Raw genomic sequence first — 21380 nt, 5'->3', positions numbered from 1 at the left:
TGTGGTCCATGGCCCAGCAGCCTCTGAGTCACCAGGGAGCTTGATAGAAATGCAGAATCTCAAGCCCTGTCCAGACCCACTGAATCCAAATCTGCCTTTCTGCAAGCATCCCCCCCAGGGGATGGTACGGAAGTGTTGCCCTATGGTGTGTGTTTGCTTGCTGGCTTGAAATTAATGTAAATCCAGATTGATTGTATGTGGAGAATTTCTGAGTGCTTCCTCAGATGTAGTCCACTGGGAGGCTGTTGGTCTGGAAGCGAGGACCCTGGGATTCTGGCCCCTGTACTGTCTGACACACTGTCTTACCTTGGGTAAGTCCTGTTAGCACTTTACATCTCAATGTGCCCATCTGGGCAGTGAAGATACAATCAAAATGTACTCGAAGCTCCCTTGCAGCTTCAAGTTCTAGTGGAAGACAGTGTGTTGGAGTGCAAAAGAAGGATTGCATAACCTGCATGTCTGACCTTATTAGATGTAATTCTCCTGTCATTTTCTGAAAACTATTCCTTCACTTTGGAGATAGTTATTAAGTTATTCCTTAGCCCCACGTCTCTTATCTCTAAAACCTTTTGGTTATTAAATAGGAGCATCAGTCATGTTGCAGATTCTCAGTTAAGAACAGGTTTCTTGATATAAGGGAAATGAGAATTCCAACATGCCTGTCCCCAGCTGCATTATTGCCCCAGGCTGACTTTTCATGCTGCATCATTTATATATGTCAGCCCCATACAGGAACTATTGTGTATTGAGCATGATACTGTAACTCCTTAGGTATATGAGGAAGGAACTTTGAAATGCACTTTGCAATGCTTACAAACTAGGATTTAACATTCATAAGATTTCAAATGAATAGAAGGAGAAAAAAGGGCTTTGCGAAAAAGGGTTCGAAATGCTCTTTCATAAGAAACTGAATTGAATATTGTTAGAATTGCTTCTTTTTTCTTTAAATGAGTATCCTTTTTTTATTTTTTAAGATTTTATTTATTTGAGAGAGAGAGAGAGAGTATGAGCGGAGGGAAGGGCAGAGGGAGAAGCAGGCTCCCCGCTGAGCAGGGAGCCCAAAGCGGGGCTCGATCTCAGGACTCCAGGATCCTGACCTGAGCTGAAGGCAGTCACTCAACCGACTGAGCCACCCAGGCATCCCTGTTAGAATTGCTTCTAAGAGCATAGTCACTTAGGATAACTTGGGGTGGGGATGCCCTAACAGTTAACTCTGGATCTTTAAGTACTGAAATGTTAAGTTTGGTATTGCACTTGGCAGCCATTCAGGGAGATCTCCGATGAGTTCAGAACTTCCCAATTTTTCGGGGCACCTGGCTGGCTCGGTTGGTGGAGCATGCGACTCTTGATCTCGGGCTTGTCGGTTCGAGCCCCACATTGGGTGTAGAGATGGCTTAAAAATAAAATCTTTAGGGATGCCTGGCTGACTCAGTCGATAGAGCATGTGACTCTGGATCTCAGGGTCATGAGTTCAAGCCCCATGTTGGGGGTGGAGCCTACCTAAAATAAATTTAAAAAGAAAAAAAAAGAACTTCCCAATTTTTCCTTAGTGTGGTTCCTTTATCATTCTTCAGGACCAATTTATAATGCCTTCGGGGCTACCACAGGGATGGTGTATTGGTTTCCTAATATAGTTGCGTGTTTGTGGCCTCTTCAGAGGCTGAGAAATAAGATCAAAATCAAGACCTTCAAGATGCAGGCACAATATATCAGAATATGGTATTACATTTCCGATATTGTCATGCTGAACCTGAGGCACCTCCTTTAGAATCTTTCACCTTTGTAAAGAAATATCCTGTAAAAGAAAACAAATGAACACAAAGACAACAAACAAAACCAGAAGCAGACTAAGTACAGAGAACAAACTGGTGGTTTCCAGAGGGGAGGTACCTGGGGGGGGTGTAGACAAAATAGGTAAAGGGGATTAAGAGGTACAAATTTCCAGTTATAAAATAAGTAAGTCACTTGAAAGGGTTAAAAAGTACAGCCTAGGGAGTATAGTCAATAATATTGTAATGATTCATGTGGTAAAAATAGGAAATACTCTATAAAATGACTCACACTTTTTACTACTTCACAGGATTCTTTGCTTTAAATATAGTGTCAGTATTCTAGAGACATCATGTGTGGAAATTCCCATGAGTCTTCTTGCTGTCTTTGTTAAAGTCTAGACATTTATTGGAGTACTGACTCCAGTTTTGTTTTATATTTTACAAAAGGGTGCTGGAGAAGGTTTAGAGAACAGTAGCAAGGGTTAGTAAAAGAGAAGGTAGGGATTATATAAGGGACAGGTGAAAGAAGTCAAAGGCACACCTCATTTCTGGTATTAGGGCAGAATGGAAACCCTGATTAATCCTCCCCATGGGAATAAGTAAAATGCTGAATAGAATATACTCTGCTGCCTTGACATGGGAATCAGAAATTTGCAGATCTCCTGGAGGTTGAACAGACATCTCAAATTTCATGCACCCAACCTGAACTTCTGATCTTCTCCGTCAAGACCACCATTCCAGCAGCCTTCCCCCATCAAAGATGGCAACTCCAAAAAACTCAAGATTCACACTCAGCACTCTCAGGCTCCACATTCATTCTATTGGCTCTGCCATCAAAATATCTCCAGAATTCAACACTCTGCACTGCTTCCATGGCTACCACCTGGCAGGAGCCCCCATCATCTCTAGGCCACATTGCTCCAATGGCCTTCTAACCGATTTCCCTGCTTTTACCCTTGCCTCCTAGAATCTACACTTAGTGCAGCAACCAGAGTGAGCCTTTCAAACCTAAGTCAGATCTTGGCACGTCTCCGCTCAAAAGCTTCCAGAGGCTTTCCTTCTCACTCGGAGGCCAATCCGGTGTCCTTACAATGCCCTGTGAAGCTTTCTGTGACCTGCCCCCCTAATAACCTCTCTAACCTCATCTCCAGTTCTCTTTTCCTTTTTTTTTTTTTTCTTTTGAGGGGAGGGATGGGCAGAGGGAGAGACAGGGAAAACGAATCCCAAGAAGGCTCCACACCAGCACAGAGCCCAACTCGGGGTTTGCTCTCACAACCCTGAGATCATGACCTGAGCAGAAATCAAGAGTCGGACACTTAACCAACTGAGCCACCCAGGGGCCCCTCCAGTTCTATTTTCCTTGCTCACTCTGTTCTAGCCACACTGGCCTCCTATTTCTTGAACACACTAGTCTCCCTCTGCCTTAGAGTCTGCACAGGCTGTACTTTCTGCCAGGAATGCTCTTCTCCTGGCATATGGACAATTCCTTCACTTCCTTCAAGTCTTTATGCAAGTATTACCTCTTCAAGGGGGCCAACATATCCATTGTATTTTGAACTGCAATCTCCTTTTCTCCTCTGCAGTTTCAGTACCCTTGTCCTACTGTAATTTTTTTGTTTTTCATTGTTCTTATCAACTTCTGAGATACTTAGTTATTATGTTTGGGGTTCATTCCCAATGGGTCTCTTCCCATTGAATGTAAGTTGCTTCAGAACATGGATCTTTGTTTTGTTTACTGATGTAACAGAAGTTCCTTGAAGAGTACCTGGCATCTTGTAGGAGAGCACAGTCTATTTGTTGAATAAACAAGTGATTCCCCAAAGCAGAAATAGACTCAAATCCTTTCCATCCAGGCCTGAAATCATTTATACAGGAAAAGTTCCAAAGAAAATAAGTAACTCATAGTTAAAAATGAAAAAGGAAAGCACACAAGGAAACAAGACACCGAAAAAGGATAAGCATAAAAATATGATCCAGAAAGATTTTTAACAGTCATGTTATGCAAAGAGTAAAAAATTATGGTTAAACATGATTTTGTTTTATTTTTAAAATTTTAAAGTAATTTATTTTTTAATCTTTGGTTTTTCTGTTCAGCGTGTTTTAAAGAAGTGCTTTTAAAACTAGGAGCAGGGTAAAGAAACTAAAAAATAATCAAGTAAATTAAAAAATAACTTCTAGAAATGAAAATATACTAATTAAAATGAAAAAAGTCAGCGGGCCAATTTAACAGTATATTAGACACAGCTGAAGACAGCGAATGAACTGCTAGATCTGGAAAAACTGTCCAGCATGCAATTCCGAAGCAGAGACTGGAAAATATGTTTTCAGGGGTGGTGGGCAGCTAAGACATGAAAGACAGAGTGATGATGGTATAAAAAAATAATAGCTGATGATTCCCAGCATTGTTGGAAGACACGAGGAAACCTATCAGGTCCAATGCATGGTAAATGGAAAGAAATTCTCACCCAGGCACAGAGAAGCTGCAGTATACCAAAGAAGAGAGATCTCACAAGCAATTATTTTTTTTTTTTGAAAACAAAAAAGGCAAATCATCCATACTCTTAAAAAATCAACAATTACATTTATGAGTGACCCTTGGACAAGAAAAATAGATGCCAGAAGATATCTTTAATGTTCTGAGACAGAAAGAGGAACTAAACTGAATTCATTACCTGCTTGAACCATCTTTCTGCCAGACTGACAAAAACAGAGACTTTAGGACCCAGACTGGAGGAAATTATAAAGAAAAATGCACTTCAAGCAGAAGGAAAAAGATTACAAATAAAAGGTCTGAGATTCAAGAGGGGACAGTGAGCAAAGATGTTGGTAAATATTTAAATAAAATTCAGCAACATCAAAACAATAAAACAAAGTAATGTCAGATTCGTTTCAAGACAAATCTGAACCAAGTACTTTTTATAAATTATAGATTGGAAAAAGGTAATCACAGTTGAAGCATGAAGGTTTTTGTAGTTTTCAGTAGGAAGATAATCTACTGATAAACGTTAGACTATATTAAATATGCATGTTAATATTGCTAGGAAAATGTCTGAAATAGGCCTGACTGTTTAACTTCCAAACAAGTACAAGAAAGAATTTAAAAAGAAAAAAGAAGAAACCCCTCATTCCAAAAGAAGGAAAGAAATCAGGGGGAAAACTATTTGAAAAGACATAATAAAATAAGAAGTAAAACACTTAAAAAGGAATAATAAATATAAATGCTAAATTTGTCAATTAAAGGAAAACAATTTTCAGACTAAAAACTCTAACTGAAAGAAAAAGAGATAGACAAATACTAATCTAAGCTGTTATAACTATATTAATATCAGACAAAGTAAACTTTGAACAAAAAAATGTCATCGAAATGTGTCAGTACATACATTCTGAACTTGTATACAGTGAATAATGTAGCCTCAAAATACAAGGCAAAAATTAACAGGAATCAAAGATAAATGCCCAACGGAGTGGGGGATTTTTACATAATTTCCTTTTTTTTTAAGGGATTTTATTTATTTATTTGAGAGAGAGAGAATGAGAGATAGAGAGCATGAGAGGGAAGAGGATCAGAGGGAGAAGCAGACTCCCTGCTGAGCAGGGAGCCCGATGCGGGACTCGATCCCGGGACTCCAGGATCATGACCTGAGCCGAAGGCAGTCGCTTAACCAACTGAGACACCTAGGAGCCCTACATAATTTTCTAAGTTAATAATAGATTAAGCAAACAAAAAAGGCTGAGCACAATTAAGCTCATTCTAATGGACATGTATAAACTATGCATATCATTTTATAGACTACATTTTTTTCAAGCAAATATGAAAGTCTTTGAAAATTGATCATGTGCTAGGTCATAACATGAGCCTCAAGAATTGTCATAAAAACCACATTCTTTGACCACAATGCAGTTATGACAAAAAGATAACTAAAAAAAAAAAAAAAAATCCCAGCTGGAGAAGTTAAAATCCAACAAAGTTTTTAGAAACACGAGTCTAAAGAGAAATTGTATGAAAATACATGAAAATACTTAAAACTGCACAATGGAAATATTAAAATAAAGTTGTGTATGTAGTTAAAGCAATTAACTTAGAGGAAGATTTATAGCCTAAATTCTTCCATTAGGAAAGAAAAAAAGGCTCAGTGTGAATGAACTAAGAATGTGAGGAGTTAGAAAATTAAGAATATAATAAATCTAAAGAGTGGGGGAAAGAGCATAAATCCATGATACAGGAAATATATATTCAATAAAGAGGATCAATGAGACAAATGTTGATTCTTTGAAGAGACTAAAAATAGAGAAGTGTCTGGTCAGATTTTTCAAGAAAAAGAAAAAAGGAATATCTCAAATAAACAATAAAAGGGATGAAAATGTAGATATAACTACTGATTCAGTAAAGACTAAATGAAAAAAGGATGTCATGAACTTTAAACCAGTAGTTTTGAAACATACACGAAATGTATAAGGAAAAATATGTTTATCAAAATTAACACTGATTTAAAAAGAAATAGAAAATATGGGTCGTGTTTTAGCCTCAAAGTAAATCGTATCTCATAGTTTTAAGATTTTTCCACAATGAAAACAGCAAGCCTAGATGACTCTAGAGTTATATTCTACCCAATGTTTAAAGAATAAATCATTCTATTTTTATACAAACAGTTCCAAAGAATAGAAGAAAGTATGATCACTGATTTATGAGATTAGCAATACTCTAATGCAACAGACAGACAGGGGTTGTAGAAGAGAGGAGAATCTCAATTTCACTCATGAACTTGGCAACAAAAATTCTAAGTAAATTGTTAGCAAAGCATATCCTGCAATAGAAAGACAATATCAGGTTGTGTTTCGCCAGGAAGGCAAGTTGAATAATACTAGACAATCAATTTTCCAGAAATAACACTTTTGGTGAATTGTCCCAACTCTCCTACTAAATGCAAAGAGATTGGACAAATTGCACTGTACACACACATACACACAAATCTTCAAAGCATCAGAGAACTAAGAATGTAGTGAAGAATCACTGGGCCATCATCAGGAAAGGATTGACCTACTTTTCCCCTGGAAGTTGGGGATGGGGAGAGGGAGTTTACTGACCACCGAAGAAGCAAGTGAGAGCCTGAGTAGGCCTTTCAAAAGTCATCCAGAGCTAGAGCAATTGAGGGTCAAGTCCAGAGCCCACCAAAGTGTGTGCAAATGGAGGGAGGTATTGGTAAAGTCCTCACGTTTTGGGTTGGCCGGTGTCCTTGGACCAAGGGTGAACTGTAAGACCAGAGCACGTGTGCATTTCAGCCCAGCTTCAAATCATCCCAGGCACAGGAAATGCAATAAAGTTATCTGGTATTATAAAAGGGCCCCCAGGTGCTGGCAGAAGCAGACAGAAATCCTCTCTGAGAAAGATATCATCCTCCTAGGATTCAAATTATGTTGTATTTTTTCAAATTCAATGAGTGGTAGTCAGTACAGAATAATCAGACAAACAAGGAGGAAAGGCAACATGGATGAAAATGGGTATAAACAACAAAATAGAAACAGACCCAAAAGAAGTTATTATAAACACATGGAGGAGATGTAAGTCACCAATAATCAATCTGTTGATTAAATTACCAGGAAATGTGTTCATAAAAAGGCTGGAGAAAATGTAGAACTGCACATAAGAGGGGAAAGTAAATTTCAGTTTACAATGGAAGGTTTGTATATTTATAAAATAATTTGTTAGGTATATGAATCTTTTTATAGCTTTGTGTACCTTTTCCTATGATATATTCTTCCCAGCTAGTATTTTATTTTATTTTTTATTTTTTTAAGGATTTTATTTAGTTATTTGACAGAGAGAGAGAGAGCACGAGCAGGGGGTAGGGCAGAGGGTAAGGGAGAGGCAGGCTCCCCGCTGAGCAGGACCCCCGGGATCATGATCTGAGCCCAAGGCAGACGCTTAACCGACTCAGCCCCCCAGCGCCCCCCAGACAGTATTTTAAAATAAGATGAAGAGCAGGGCGCCTGGGTGGCTCAGTCGTTAAGCGTCTGCCTTCGGCTCAGGTCGTGATCCCAGGGTCCTGGGATCGAGTCCCACATCAGGCTCCCTGCTCCGCGGGGAGCCTGCTTCTCCCTCTCCCACTCCCCCTGCTTGTGTTCCCTCTCTAGCTGTCTCTGTCAAATAAATAAAATATTTAAAAAAAATAAGATCAAGAGCCCATCAGTGTGGGCTGATTTAAAACTTCATCTGTTAGAAATTGGAGAATTAGGCCTACAGCAACAACCCCAAAGAAAAGCATACATAAAAACCTAATTGCTTTGAAAAGGATCTAGATCGGCAGAATGTACTACAGCATTCTTTATTCGTGACACATGTTATTGTTGAATTGGCCTCACCAGTAACTATACAAGTGGGATTGCTTTGTGATGAGTGTCATACAGGGTTGTGCCCGGTCCTTGGGTGGAGGAGAAAGTTGCTGTTTTCAGTTGCACTTTATAAGAGAGAAGTAAGGCACATGTAAGTTGTGAAAAATAAATGTTTTTGTCTTTACATGAGACATAGAAGCTTTTTTTTTTTTTCCCTGAGTTTTAACTGAAGTCTTCTGGCCACTTTTCCTCTTTCTGCAGAATGAACATGTCGATTACGTAGATGTTGGTGGGGCTTATGTGGGGCCAACCCAAAACAGAATCTTACGGTTATCTAAGGAGCTGGGTCTAGAGACTTACAAAGTGAACGTAAATGAGCGTCTTGTTCAATATGTCAAGGTAAGTCTGATGTTTTACTCAAGTGACCAGTGGGAGAGAGCACTGTATTCGGGAAAACATTTGGTTTTGTTTTAGTTGTTTTTTTCTCAAAGCAATTGTACCAATAGGCTCTCAGCTTTACAGTAGTATTCCGTGTTTTCTTTTTAAAACATCCTTGTGGACTCTGGGAATCTCTGCCAGGGGTCAGGCCTTGGCTTGGCCCTCCTCCACATCACCCACCGTAGCCCTTGAAGGCTGCACCCTCACCCCCAGTCCAACTGGAGTAGGGGTAGTAGGCTCTCAGCTTTTTATTTTTTCCTCTTCACCCTTTATGAAGAATGGGGTGGCGCAGGAGGGGAGCAGGAGTCACCTGTGGCAGATACACACACAGACACACACACACACACACACACACACAGCCCCAGGCAGCCCCCAGGCACACAGACACACACACACACACACACACACACACAGCCCCAGGCAGCCCCCAGGCGCACACACACACACACAGACACACACACACACACACAGCCCCAGGCAGCCCTCAGGCACCTATGAGGCAATTCTAAGGCCCCAAGGAACACTAGTCTGAGGCTACTTCTTAAGACTGAACAGATTATTCATTCTCATTCTTACCTGATGCTTCTTTGCACACTTTGAGAATTTCCTCTGTATTGGGCCTTGACTCTTGGGTAGTCTAGCCGGGTTGTGCCGTTTTGTACTGTTGAAACGAGATTGTTTAAACTCTGCTGATTTCCATGCAAGGAACAGCAGCTGTTGCCCGTGTTATTCTTTCTTACTGAAGCCAAACATGGAGCAGCTGGAGTCTGGGGATGTGCCTTGAGAGGTCAAGTTCTCTGATCTGCCATTGCAGCCCATTTCCTGGAACTACGCGGGCAGGGCTCATTTACTCATTCTTTTATTTAAACATTTATGTATTTATTTGAGAGAGAGAGAGCACAGGAGGAGAGGGCACAGGGAGAGGGAGAGAGAGATTCTTAAGCAGACTCAGCGCTGAGCGGGGAGCCCGATGCGGGGCTCGATCCCACGACCCTGAGATCACCACCTGAGCCAAAACCAAGAGTCAGACACTTAACCAGCTGCGCCACCCAGGCGCCCCTCATTTACTCATTCTCATGCCAGGATTCCCACACCAGTAGCCACATCACTTCTCACCAGCACTCCCCCAGGCAGTCAGGCTCCAGACCCGCAGGGGACTTCTGGAGTTTGGAGTTGAAGGACTTGTGAGGGTATGCACACTGATGCACAATCAGGGAAATTTGGGGAATTTCTGGTAGCTGGTTTGGGATGCTTGGGGGAAGAGTCTGGCAAAACTAAGTTCAGAAATCCAGGGAGGAATGAAGAAAGTATAAAAGTAAAAAATTATACGAAGCGTTGATGAACTTTAACTTCCATGGGCTTCAAGATCACAAAGGGGAAAACCCCTTTGCTTCCCCACTTTCTCTTTTCTGCACGGCATGGTGTTTCCCTGGACTAGTCAATAATAACAACATTGAGAATGATAGCAACTAACATTTACTGAGCACTTTTACGTGTATTAGCATATGTAACGTATTCACACTCAACTACTAATTAAACAAACGGTCATGTAAATTCGCTCTCCAGTCCAGCTGGGAAGCAAATGAGTCTGATGATTGTCCTGGAATCTGAGCAGACTCATGCTTCTAATCTCTCCCTCTCTAACATTCAAGAACTGAGAGATTTTTATTTTCCCTGGAGGCTCACAGTAAACAACAAAGTGCTTTTTTTATGCACGAACTCATTACATCCACCTTGTTAGGCAGGTACAATTGTCCCCATTTTACAGAGGAGAAAGCTGAGGTTCAGAGAAGTAAAGCAACTTGACAAGGCTATGAAACTAGTAATGGTCTGCCTACCCCCTGAGCTCCTACTGTTCATGAATTTTAGGACTGACTTACAAATAAGCACATATTGAAGGGGCTAAACTAAACACCATTCTTTTCATTTAAGACATAATCTCATCTAAAGAAAAGATGGATTCTAGAAATACTATTAAACCATCCTCTCATATACTTTAACCTGCCAAAGAACACATGTTCTCCCCCCAAGTTAGACATCAATGTTAAGGTAAAACAATAGTGGATCAGCAAGAGGTTAATTTATTTTACCTGAATGAATGCCTTTCTGCTAGTGTTTCTAATAAATTGTATCATTTCTGCAATGAGAAATACTCGGTGTGGTGGGTGTTTTTATAATGACCAGGAAGCTGTAAAGTGAGGAGACCAGATTAGGGAAATTTTATATTCCATGTAAGATTATTAATAAACCATATAGCAAAAAATAACTCCACTTACTTAAAAATATCTCAACCCTCACTGTTCCGTCCACTTCTCGGGGCGGGGGGGGGGGAAGGGGACTTTTTCCCATCACCATAGTGCATTGGGTTAATAAAGCACATTATCTTTGTGGCACTCTCTGCATCGGCTCTCGTGACAACCCCAGCTTCTATAATCTCCCACAGTGCATTCTTTTCAGTAAGTAACACCAAAATGGTGGTGGGTGCATCACCAGAAGATTGCCATTGTCCTAGTTAGAACTAAGCCATATTCGTGATGGTCCAGGTTGCTTCAGCTTTTAAATGTTCCCAGGGTGCAGCCTTAAAGAATGCCTCAATTATTTCTTCTGACAGCAGACTGCAGTGCATCAAGTTTCAATGTGTTCTAGGATGATTTTTAGTATTCACCAAAGAATTATTCACGACCTTTGGTTGATTGTGTTGACAGTGCAAATTTTGGCATGACAGCATGGAGTTCCAAGCCTGAGCCTCTGAGCTGAGCAATGGGGCTAGACCAGTGGTATTTTGCACCCTCTCCTTTACCAGGGAGACCACGTCTATCTACTTCATTCACAGAAGGTTCACGTCATTATTGCCAAATTCATTCATTAGTTCAATAAATAGTTACTATATAGTCTTCTCTGTACAAGATATTGTTCTAGGCTGGAAACAGTGGACACATGATCGAAGTTTCTGCTTGCATGGAGCTTACCATTAGCTAACATTTCTGCCTGTATCCTTCATGGATCTTGCGAATAGAATACCTATTCTAATTCTGGTTTAGTAGATTCTGATTCTTTTTTCTTCAGTTCTTTGTTTTGTTTTGTTTTGTTTTGTTTTTTTAGTAATCTCTACATCCGACGTGAGGCTCGAACTCACAACCCTGAGGTCGAGAATCACATGCTGTACCCACTGAGCCGGCCAGGCACCATAGGAGATCCTGGTTCTTATAGAATAGGTTTTTGAACGGGTTTTATGAATGTGGTGAATTGGATACAGGTCTGTTTAGGAGATTATATCCGATTTGTGAAATTAAATGAACCATGTTGTCTTTACCTTAAAAGGTAGATTTGAAGTGGCATCAGCTAGGTGTGTTTAAAACATTCTCTTTATGTCTTCTTTTCCTTTGGATGGTGTAAGGGAAGCAGATGGACTTGAGTGCTTCTTGGGTTGGTTGATCCATTACTTGCATTAGTAAATTAGATGCACCATCATTACAATTGTTTTATGAGTACATTTCATGGAGTTGTGGAGACTTTTTGTTAAATTTTGCAATGCTGAGTCTTGGAGAGGAAAGAAGAAGTGCTTGATTTCCTTTTTCTTTCTTCTTCTTTTTTTTTTTAAGATTTTATTTATTTATTTGAGAGGGAGAAGCAGGCTCCCCACTGAGCAGAGAACCCGACACAGGGCTTGATCTCAGGATCCCGAGATCATGACCCGAGCCGAAGGCAGACGCTCAACTGACTGAGCCACCTAGGCACCCCCCTTTTTTCCTTTTAATGGGTTCTTCCAGATCTTAATAATGAAGAAATGCTGTAGAGAGGGAGAACAATGCCTCCAGAGATGGAGCAAGGCATTTTGCAGGCGCTGCTCTGCGGGAGAAATTGACACATTTATGCATTCCCACTTTCTCCCTGCTTTCACACCCTAAATAAAAAGGGAGACTATAAATACATACCACACATTTCTTTTTAGAGAATGATGTGATGAAAAATTATTTAAAACAACATAGGCTTTCCTGATAGTAACAGCTCACCAAGCAAGTTTTCCTAGTATGGGTTCTGCTCTTCCCACAGCCGTTTACTTGAGGTTTCTATGCCAACGACTGAAATCAAAAGGCTTTTCAGAATGTGTGTGCTCTGGAATACTAAGTAAAAATTTTTTTGTTGTTGCTAAGAGGTGAACTCTGTTTTAGCCAGCAGGCCGTGTTGAAAGCAGGGGATTTATTTTTTTCTTAGTTTGTCTTAATGCTTGCCAGAAATAACTGCGTCTTTGACCCCTTACTTCATAATAGAGTGTTTCCTTGGGATTAGGGACATATATTTTTAAGCTGCTTTCAACACCTTTCCATACCAACTCACAGAAGGTGTATCTTTTGTGTTCAAAGAAAGTTCTGCTTTCACTTTTAAGTCTGCTCAGTAGGAAAGGCAAGAAACTAAAGGTGTTCGGCTCTTGTAGGGCTGTTGCTTGTTGTGTCTTTGTCTCCTTTCTTTTAATCACTTAGCTCCATCCCTCCTCACGCCATGCATAGGTATTGTCTTCCGTCTGTAATGTGCCTGTACTTGCGTCACCTTTTTTGAGTGATCCTATGAGGTAATAAGCATGTCCTTCCAACTTATAGATGAGAAAACTGAGGCTCAGAAAGCTTAGTTGCCAAAGTAAGGCTTTCCAGGTCTTGAGCCCAGGGTTCTGTGGGTTATGTCACATCGTTCCTTATTCCACAGGGAGAACGTCAACTTGAAAATCCTTTAGCAAACCTCTGTGAGGTATGACAAAAATCACCTTACCCCTAAGGGTTCTGGACTCCTCTAACATGCCACTCGGGCAGTAGGGGCTCCTGTGGACGCGGCCTCCTGTGGACACAGGCACTGGGAGCCATATGTGGTGCCGTTCACCAGGGTGGCTTCTTCTCTCGCACCCTGAGCCCATGAATCTGGAGTCCCTCTGGCCTTCAGTGAGTGCCCGACTCCCAAGGAACCCCCAGGCCACCCCAGTTAGGCACAGCAGGCTGAAGACTACAGATGGGTTTTATTACTGTGTTAAACTACTAAGTCTAGAGGTCTCGGGCATGGTTTGGAATTGTTGGCTATATATTCTTTTTGTTAAGTGATTTATGTGAACTCAGTCAAAGTATGATCGAGATAAGAGTATCTTATTTTATATCTTCCCTGGTTTAAAAAGAAAAAAAAAAGAATAAAAAGGAAAAAAGTGGGGCACCTGGATGGCTCAGTTGGTTGAGCATCTGACTCTTGACTTCGGCCCAGGGCATGATCTCACAGGTCGTGGGATCGAGCCCTCCATCGGGCTCTGCGCTCTGTGGGGAGTCTGCTTGAAGATCCTCTTTCCTTCTCCCTCTGCCCTTCCCCACCCTCTAAAAATAAATGAAGCTTTAAAAAGAAAAAGAGAGAAAGGATTTAAAATAATTTGTATAAGTCAGGGTAGAGATGAAAAAAACACAATTAGGTAAGAACAGGCACATGGTAAATGGGCAGGTGTTCATGATAAGAAATTCTGTTTGATCATAGAAATGAAGTAATACAAGAGGGATTATTTGCTTTCTCTAAATTACAGTTATACATGGGTTTTTTAAAGCAGAGAGACTAAACATGTTCATATATTCTCACCTTGGTCTATCAAGTATTTAGTAAAATGATACATGGACGTCGCTTGTAAAAAAATAGTTTTTAGTAACTTCCATTCTTTATCACTCCATTTTAAAAAGACTTCATTTCTTTCTCTTTTTTTTTTCATTTATTTCTTGTGTTTACAGGAAAGTGTAATGACAGAAATTACTCTTAAAGCCTTGTACTGTTTAGAAAGCCAGGTCAGCATTAGCCATTTTCTCTCAAAGCCTTCTTTCTTTTTCCTATAAATTTTCAGGGAGAAATCTCCCATTTAGTTGGTAGATCATAAAGCTTCTACTTGGTTGAAGTGACAGCCCAATAAATAGAAAAGTCAGGTTAATTGTTAGATTTTTTTTCCTTCTGTTTTTTTTTCTTTTTAAAAAAATTGGGGGGTGCGCCTGGGTGGCTCAGTTGGTTAAGCGTCTGACTCTTAATTTCGGCTCAGGTCATGATCTCAGGGTAATGGGATCGAGCCCCGCATCAGGCTCCATGCTGAGCATGGAACCTGCTTAAGATTCTCTCTCTCCCTCTGCTCCTCCCGGCCCCACATGTGTGCGCGCACTTGCTCAAAAGAAAAAAAAAAAACTGTGGTAAAATACACATAACATAAAAATTTATCTTCTTGGGGCGCCTGGGTGGCTCAGTCGTTAAGCGTCTGCCTTCAGCTCAGGTCATGATCGCAGGGTCCTGGGATCGAGCCCCACATCGGGCTCCCTGCTCCGCGGGGAGCCTGCTTCTCCCTCTCCCACTCCCCCTGCTTGTGTTCCTGCTCTCACTATCCCTCTCTCTGTGTCAAATAAATAAATAAAATCTTTAAAAAAAATGTATCTTCTTAACCATTAGGTGTACAATTCAGCGACATTAGGTACATTCGCATGATTGGGCACCCATCATCTGTTCGCAGAACTCTTTTCATCTTCTTGCTATTCATTTTTAATAGAGGCCAGTTCATTACAGCAATCCTTTTCTAAGCATTCATTGAGAAGTCATCTAGCGTCGGCCTCTGTGACTCAATGAACTGGCTTTCAGTGGCAGTGTAGAAAGGGGATTCGGTCAGACACGAAGGAGTTTTCTTTGGCTGTGGAACTTTGCTGTCACCTCCTCAAGTGGGGCCTTGGCGTTGCAGTTAATGGCAAAAAGAACCTTGTTGGTGGAATGAAGCTTCCTCAAGAAAAACTGCTCTAGTCTCCATGATAGCCCAACTGCTAGAGGTTCTGAGCTTTCAGGCTAAATGTTGCCAGTTTGAGGTCAGTCTCTCCTTTTTTCCTCCCCCTACTTTCTACTTCATCACTATTCCTACTTCCTCCCCACTCCCCCCCTGCAGCCCCCACTTTACGCCAGAGCATGCACCCACTATCTTAGCCCAAAGACTTAATCATTGGTCCTGAAGTTTCAAACTTTTGTAGAATAGCCTTCTAACAGCTGAAACTGAAACACCCTTGAACGTCCTTATAAATCCCATACCTGGTGCATTCTGGGCACTTCCTGAAGAAGGGCAGTTCTGGTGTCCTGTGAGCACATGCTGACCCAACCAGAAAGTCTTTGCTGTCGTTGCCCTGTCCTGCCATTTAACGGAATCGATGCTGCCATATGTAGCCCTCTATTTCAGGCCTGGACTCTAAGCTTTTTCACTTCTGTGTCAAGCTCATTGAACGAATACCTTTGGAAAACCGGCTGGACCGCAGAGTTTTAGTAAGTGGCAGTTTTCCTTACTTTAGAGGTGGGAGAAAATTGTAAGAATGCAAGTATTTGGTTCAAGGTCCTACAGAAGTGTGTGTGAGAGAGAAAGACAGACAGATGTGAAAATCTAGTTGATAACTAACCTTAGCAAACACATACCTTGAAACTGAAGAGACAAATAATGATAATAATGTGGATACCTTCCATTTGAGCAGTCCAGTACTGTTTTCATAACACTTCATTTTGTTGTTTGCTTTGTGTTCGGGGTCTCATGCAACCAGAGGAAGAAAATTCTAGGTGGAGTGGCAGAAAATGTGAATGTTAATTATAGTTAAATGTAATGACTGCTTTGATCCCAAAAGCTGTGGAAATGAGTCCTTTCCATTTAAAGGACTTTTCTCATGTCAGGTTTTTCAAACAGAGGGATCGATTTCTAAACTACTAGTCCATTTCCTTTTATTCTGACAGTGCTCGTGTAATTTGTCAAACTCAAATGATACACTGGGAACCTCAGGCTGAGATTTAATTTTGTGTGTTTGCCCAAGTACCCAATGGCCTAGTTTCCAGAGCCATATCCAGCAGATAAATGTCTCTGAAAAAAACCTCAGGCTCCCGAGACGATGGGAAGAAATCACCATTGGCTCACACTTGCTGCCCAGCAGGGGTCATAAAAGTTGACTCGGAGGCACAGATGTGGGCACAGTCACTAATCTACGTAATTATTGGGGCCAAAGGAGTCCCGAGTATCTGTGACTTTTCCCAGTTGGTAGATTTTTTAAAAAATCCTTCTCTGATGTTCAAATGTGGGGAAGACAGTGCTAAGGCTCTACTGACTCCTGGTCCCCTCCCCCTCCCATGTCTCCACCACCATGATCACGGGAGCCCCCGCTGGAGTAACTCCATGCAGTAGAACGGCAGGGTTGCCCCTGCCCAGTCACTGGGATACGCAAGCTGAATGCATTCACTTAACAGCCAGTCTGTCAAGAAGCCCTGCTTTGCCCTTGACCCTCTCTACCTGCTCTGATGTACTTTCTCTTTGTACTGCCCGGTTCCCAGGGGCAGAGTCCCAGGCTCGAGACTCAGCACAGAGCACTTGCAATTTCAGCTAGACGCACAAGTGATTTCATTTTGTTTTTCCTTTTGACTCAGTGTTGTGGGATGACGTACGTTCTTGTTCAGGAGACGTCCACATGAGACCGTATTCCCATTAGGCGCATTTGGAAAATAAATCCTCTGGTTATCAGGGCTCTGCTTTCTAACCCCTGTTCTCCCGTGTTCCCTCGGGCCCCTGCGACTGCCAGCCAGAAGAGGAAGAGAGCATGCCTAAGGGAATATTTTCTAAGCAACATTAATCCCAACAGTGCTTTGCAAGAGGGAGTTTCTTGGTCAGATACATTGTGGAAATGCTCCGTGTTCTATCCCTATTGTTGAGTGCCAAGATGTCTGTTAGCAAATTAGGGGTCCTGTGAGGATGGGCAGAAAAAAAAATTTTTTTAAATTAAAAAGAAAAGCTGTTTAACTATAAGCCAGGATTTCCCAGATTCATGACCACGGAACCCATTTTTATATAGCATCCATAAGGAGCAGAGTGAGAGATGCTCACATAGGAAATGGTTTTAGAGATCTTCATCTTTTTCTCTTCCCTTCAGTACCTACACATAGGGAGTTCTAGTAAATCTGATGGTAGTATTGATTATGGCTATTTTAGAAAAGGTGTGTATGTGGAGTTGATCATTAAAAATCAGCGTTAATTGGCATTCATTAGAAGACCTTGTCTGAGGTGGGAAAAGAGGGAGTCATTTGTGTAGAAAGAGGCTGGACTCTTTCTGGAGCCTGGAGGAGCTAGATGTGATATCTATACATGCAAGAATTGTATTCCCCCTCCTTTCTTAAAGATTTTATTTATCTATTTGAGAGAGAGAAAGAGTGAGACAGAGCACAAGCAGGGGGAGAGGGAGAAGCAGACTCCCTGCCGAGCAGGGAGCCCGACCTGGGGCTTGATCCCAAGACCCTGAGATCATGACCTGAGCCAAAGGCAGACAATCGACTGAGCCACCCAGACGCCCCTGTATTTACCCCTTTTATTCCTCCATTTAACGAGCATTTCTCGGAACCCTGGTATATACAAGGCAGTGTAGGAGATATAAACATGTGTGAGGCATAGCCCTTCTTCGGTGTGTGGAAACTAGTTGGGAAAGTTCTTACATAAATCAGTTTAATAGCGTAGAAAATAGTGAGGTGCCATGGGCAACAAACAAAGTGCTTTAGTGTGCCAGAGGAAGTAGAAGTCATTTCCAGCTTCCGCTGCTAGGTAGGATCTTTGGGACCATGTTTGTCTCAGAGCTGTATTTACTCATGCCAACAACCTCCAGACATAGAAAGCACATCCTAATAGGCTCCCAATGGAGGATCCAGCTCAGGGGCACTGCAGGTCTCATCTTCCTGACATGGAGACTGAGGCACAGGGAGCTGGGGGCGGGGGGCAGGGGAGTCTAAATCAAGAGCATGGAGTCATGAACTCTACTTCTGTCTCTGCCAAGGCACCAGTTGGGATTAAACAAATTATACATGTACACACGTATATATCCACATATATGTTAAAAACCTAATATATACATAATATGGACCTCTGAATATCTTCAAAGACGTAGTGAACCTGCTAAATTCATCAAAAGCTGCCCAAATTTATTACTCTGTGATGCATCTCACTTACGATGATCACAAGATTTTAATTAGGAGCAATGAAAACCAAGAGAAATGAGACATGAAATCCAGGCATCATAATATCAAAGATGTAAGGAACAAGAATAAAGCAAATAAATGTTTTTTTAAAAGGTTATTTGTTTATTTATCTGAGAGAGAGAGAGCGACAGAGCCTGATGTTGGCCATCATCAGTCATTGGGGAAATGCGAGTCAAAACTACAGTGAGATACCACTTTGCCCCCACCAGGCTGGCTAGAATCAAAAAGTCAGTAACAAGTGTTGGTGAAGAAATGGAGCGTCCCTGGTCCGAAAGTAAAATGGTGCAGCTGCTTTGCCAAATAGTTGGGCTGTTCTTCAAAATGGGGTGGGGGAGGATGGAGAGTGACTGTTAATGACTAAGGGTTCCTTCTTCGGGTGACAAAAATGTTCTAAAATTAGATGTGGTGATGGATGCACAACTCTGTGAATATACCAACACCCATTGAATTACACACTTTAAATGGGTGGATTACCGAGTATGTGAATTTTTTTTAAAGATTTTATTTATTTATTTGAGATAGAGAGAGACGGAGCAAGCACGAGCTGGGGGGGCAGAGGGGGAGGGAGAAGCAGACTCCCCACTGAGCAGGGAGCCCAATGCGGGACTCGATCCCAGGACCCCGGGATTGTGACCCGAGCCACCCTAGTGCCCCTCGAGTATGGAATCATGTCTTAATAAAGCTGTTCTGGAAAAGCAGCCACTCATCCTCACGGTGTAACATTTTCATCTTTTTTTCTAACTGCCTGTTTCTCCAGAGTTAATGGCATTTGTGAAAGAGGAAAAAGCGCTGTCAATTATCTTTACTTACCCAAGAGCCTCCAGAAGAGCTCATATTGTTGCTATTTTAATTGCTTTGTTAGTAATTTCTGTATAGAACTAGAGTCCCTTGGGAAAGGCGGCATAACTATTCATTTGAAACCTTTCATTCTTGATGCATCATTTGTACCTGAGCGTGTTGGTCGTCTTGTTCCCCGAGATGGGACTGCACAGCTCACGTGCCGCTGCACTGGCTCATAGCCATCCAAGTCCTGAGAGAGGGACTGAGAATAAGATGAAGGTCATGAGCAAACACCCAGGAATGTGCTGCCAGCCCTTGAAAGTTGTGTGAGAAGTTGTACAGTACCATTGGGAAGTTCTCTTCAGTATAGAGGGAGCAGAGGCATGAGAAATGCAAACCATAACACTGGGCAAAGAGAACAAACCCAGATGTTGGCTGAGCTCCCCAGGGAAATGGGTGGGTGGCTGGGAAAAGGCTGAGGATCAGACCCTGGGGAAGCAGTGGATGGACGGAGGGGGCGTTTTGCAAAGAAGTATGGACACTAGTTGGAGACTTGGAATAAGCCACGCAGTACGATGGCATGGATGTTTCCATGTTACGATGGCTTGTTTTCGGTAGAGTAGAATGCTGTAGGTTTGAAGAGAGCTTGGCTAACCTGCATTCGGAAAGAGGAAGAAAATGATTTTTTTTAAACTACGAATACAACACACTCCTGCCGTCCTAATTAATGGGTGTCTTTTTAGATGATTTCTGCAGTTAAAGCATTATTAAGTACTGTAGAAAAGAAACCACCAAAAGATTTCTCTTATAGGCTTGTCAAAACAGTGGGACAAGAAGGATGCTAAGGAATTCATATCAGTTGGGCAGACTTGTTCCTAAACTAGTCTAGAACATATCTGTTTAGTTTCAAGCTGATTAAAAAAACATTTGGCAGCTTTCCTCAGGGGCCTGTGATACTCTTTAATAACATCCACTTCCTTTTGTTTAACTAAAACTAAAAGTACAGAGAGCCAACCCTCTCCAACACGCCAATCAGTAAATGTTACTTGCTTACTCTAAACTTGGTTTATTTTATAGGACCAACAATAAAGAATGATGTGGAAGCCGTAAACTGTCACCTCCTGGCAATAGTCTCTTGTTATTAGGAACATTGGTACATTGAGGATGTGGTTTCCCAAAGGGATTTAAGTATTTGGGGCACAGTTCCAGGGACATTATGTTCTACTGGACTTCAACTCAGAGACATTGTGCTTTAGAGATTAAAGGCCATTTTGGAAGGGTTGGAAGGCTCCAGAGTATAGGTACAAAATGAACGTGACCTTTACTCAAGGTTTTTTTCCTTTTATTTTCCAAGAGCAGTAGCCATTTGGAGAGACTGAGAAAGTACTGACACCTTTGTGAGAAAACTGTACAATCACATTTATGAGCTTAAGATGGTCCATTTGGCAGGCTGTTCTCACTCCATCAGGAGACAGCTCCAGGCCCTGCCACCGCACTGCTTTAGGGATTCACATGCGCAAAAAGTTGTCTTGAGTTGTCTAGTCTAGAAGCAGGCCGTGGAGGAAATAAGCCTTCCAGGGGTTTCTGAGAAAGGAAGAGGTGACATGTAGGTGCCTGTTCCCACATGTATGCATTTCTTTAGCAGACTTGGGTTTTCTTTTCCTTTCTTTTTTTTTTTTTTTTTTAGACTTATTTATTCAGGGGCGCCTGGGTGGCTCAGTTGTTACACGTCTGCCTTCGGCTCGGGTCATGATCCCAGGGTCCTGGTATCGAGCCCCGCATCGGGCTCCCTGCTCAGCGGGAAGCCTGCTTCTCCCTCTCCCACTCCCCCTGCTTGTGTTCCCTCTCTCGCTGTGTCTCTCTCTGTCAAATAAATAAATAAGATCTTTTTTTATTTATTCATTTGAGAGAGAGAGAGAGAGAGAGCATGAGCGGGAGGGGCAGAGGGAGAGGGAAGAGAGAATCTCAAGCAGAGCAGAGCGCGACACGGGGATTCGATCCCACAACACTGAGATCACGACCTGAGCCAAAACCATG

At 41.8% G+C, this 21380-nt stretch overlaps 1 protein-coding gene across 1 annotated transcript in view; it reads left to right on the top strand.

Moving 5' to 3' along the window:
* Window positions 1-21380, top strand: part of LOC112812838 (amine oxidase [flavin-containing] A) — a 69148-nt gene that overhangs the window by 22372 nt on the left and 25396 nt on the right. The window contains exon 3 of the mRNA XM_025857812.2: window positions 8364-8501. Coding sequence (XP_025713597.2) covers window positions 8364-8501 — 138 coding nt within the window. The remainder of the gene's footprint in view (window positions 1-8363; window positions 8502-21380) is intronic.

Source organism: Callorhinus ursinus, unplaced genomic scaffold (genome assembly GCF_003265705.2).
Source record: "Callorhinus ursinus isolate GAN/ISIS: 27379988/994484 unplaced genomic scaffold, GSC_fseal_2.0 scaffold16, whole genome shotgun sequence".
NCBI lineage: Eukaryota > Metazoa > Chordata > Mammalia > Carnivora > Otariidae > Callorhinus > Callorhinus ursinus.
The sequence above is the reverse complement of the archived record's forward strand: the minus strand, read 5'-3'. Positions and strand labels throughout refer to the sequence as shown.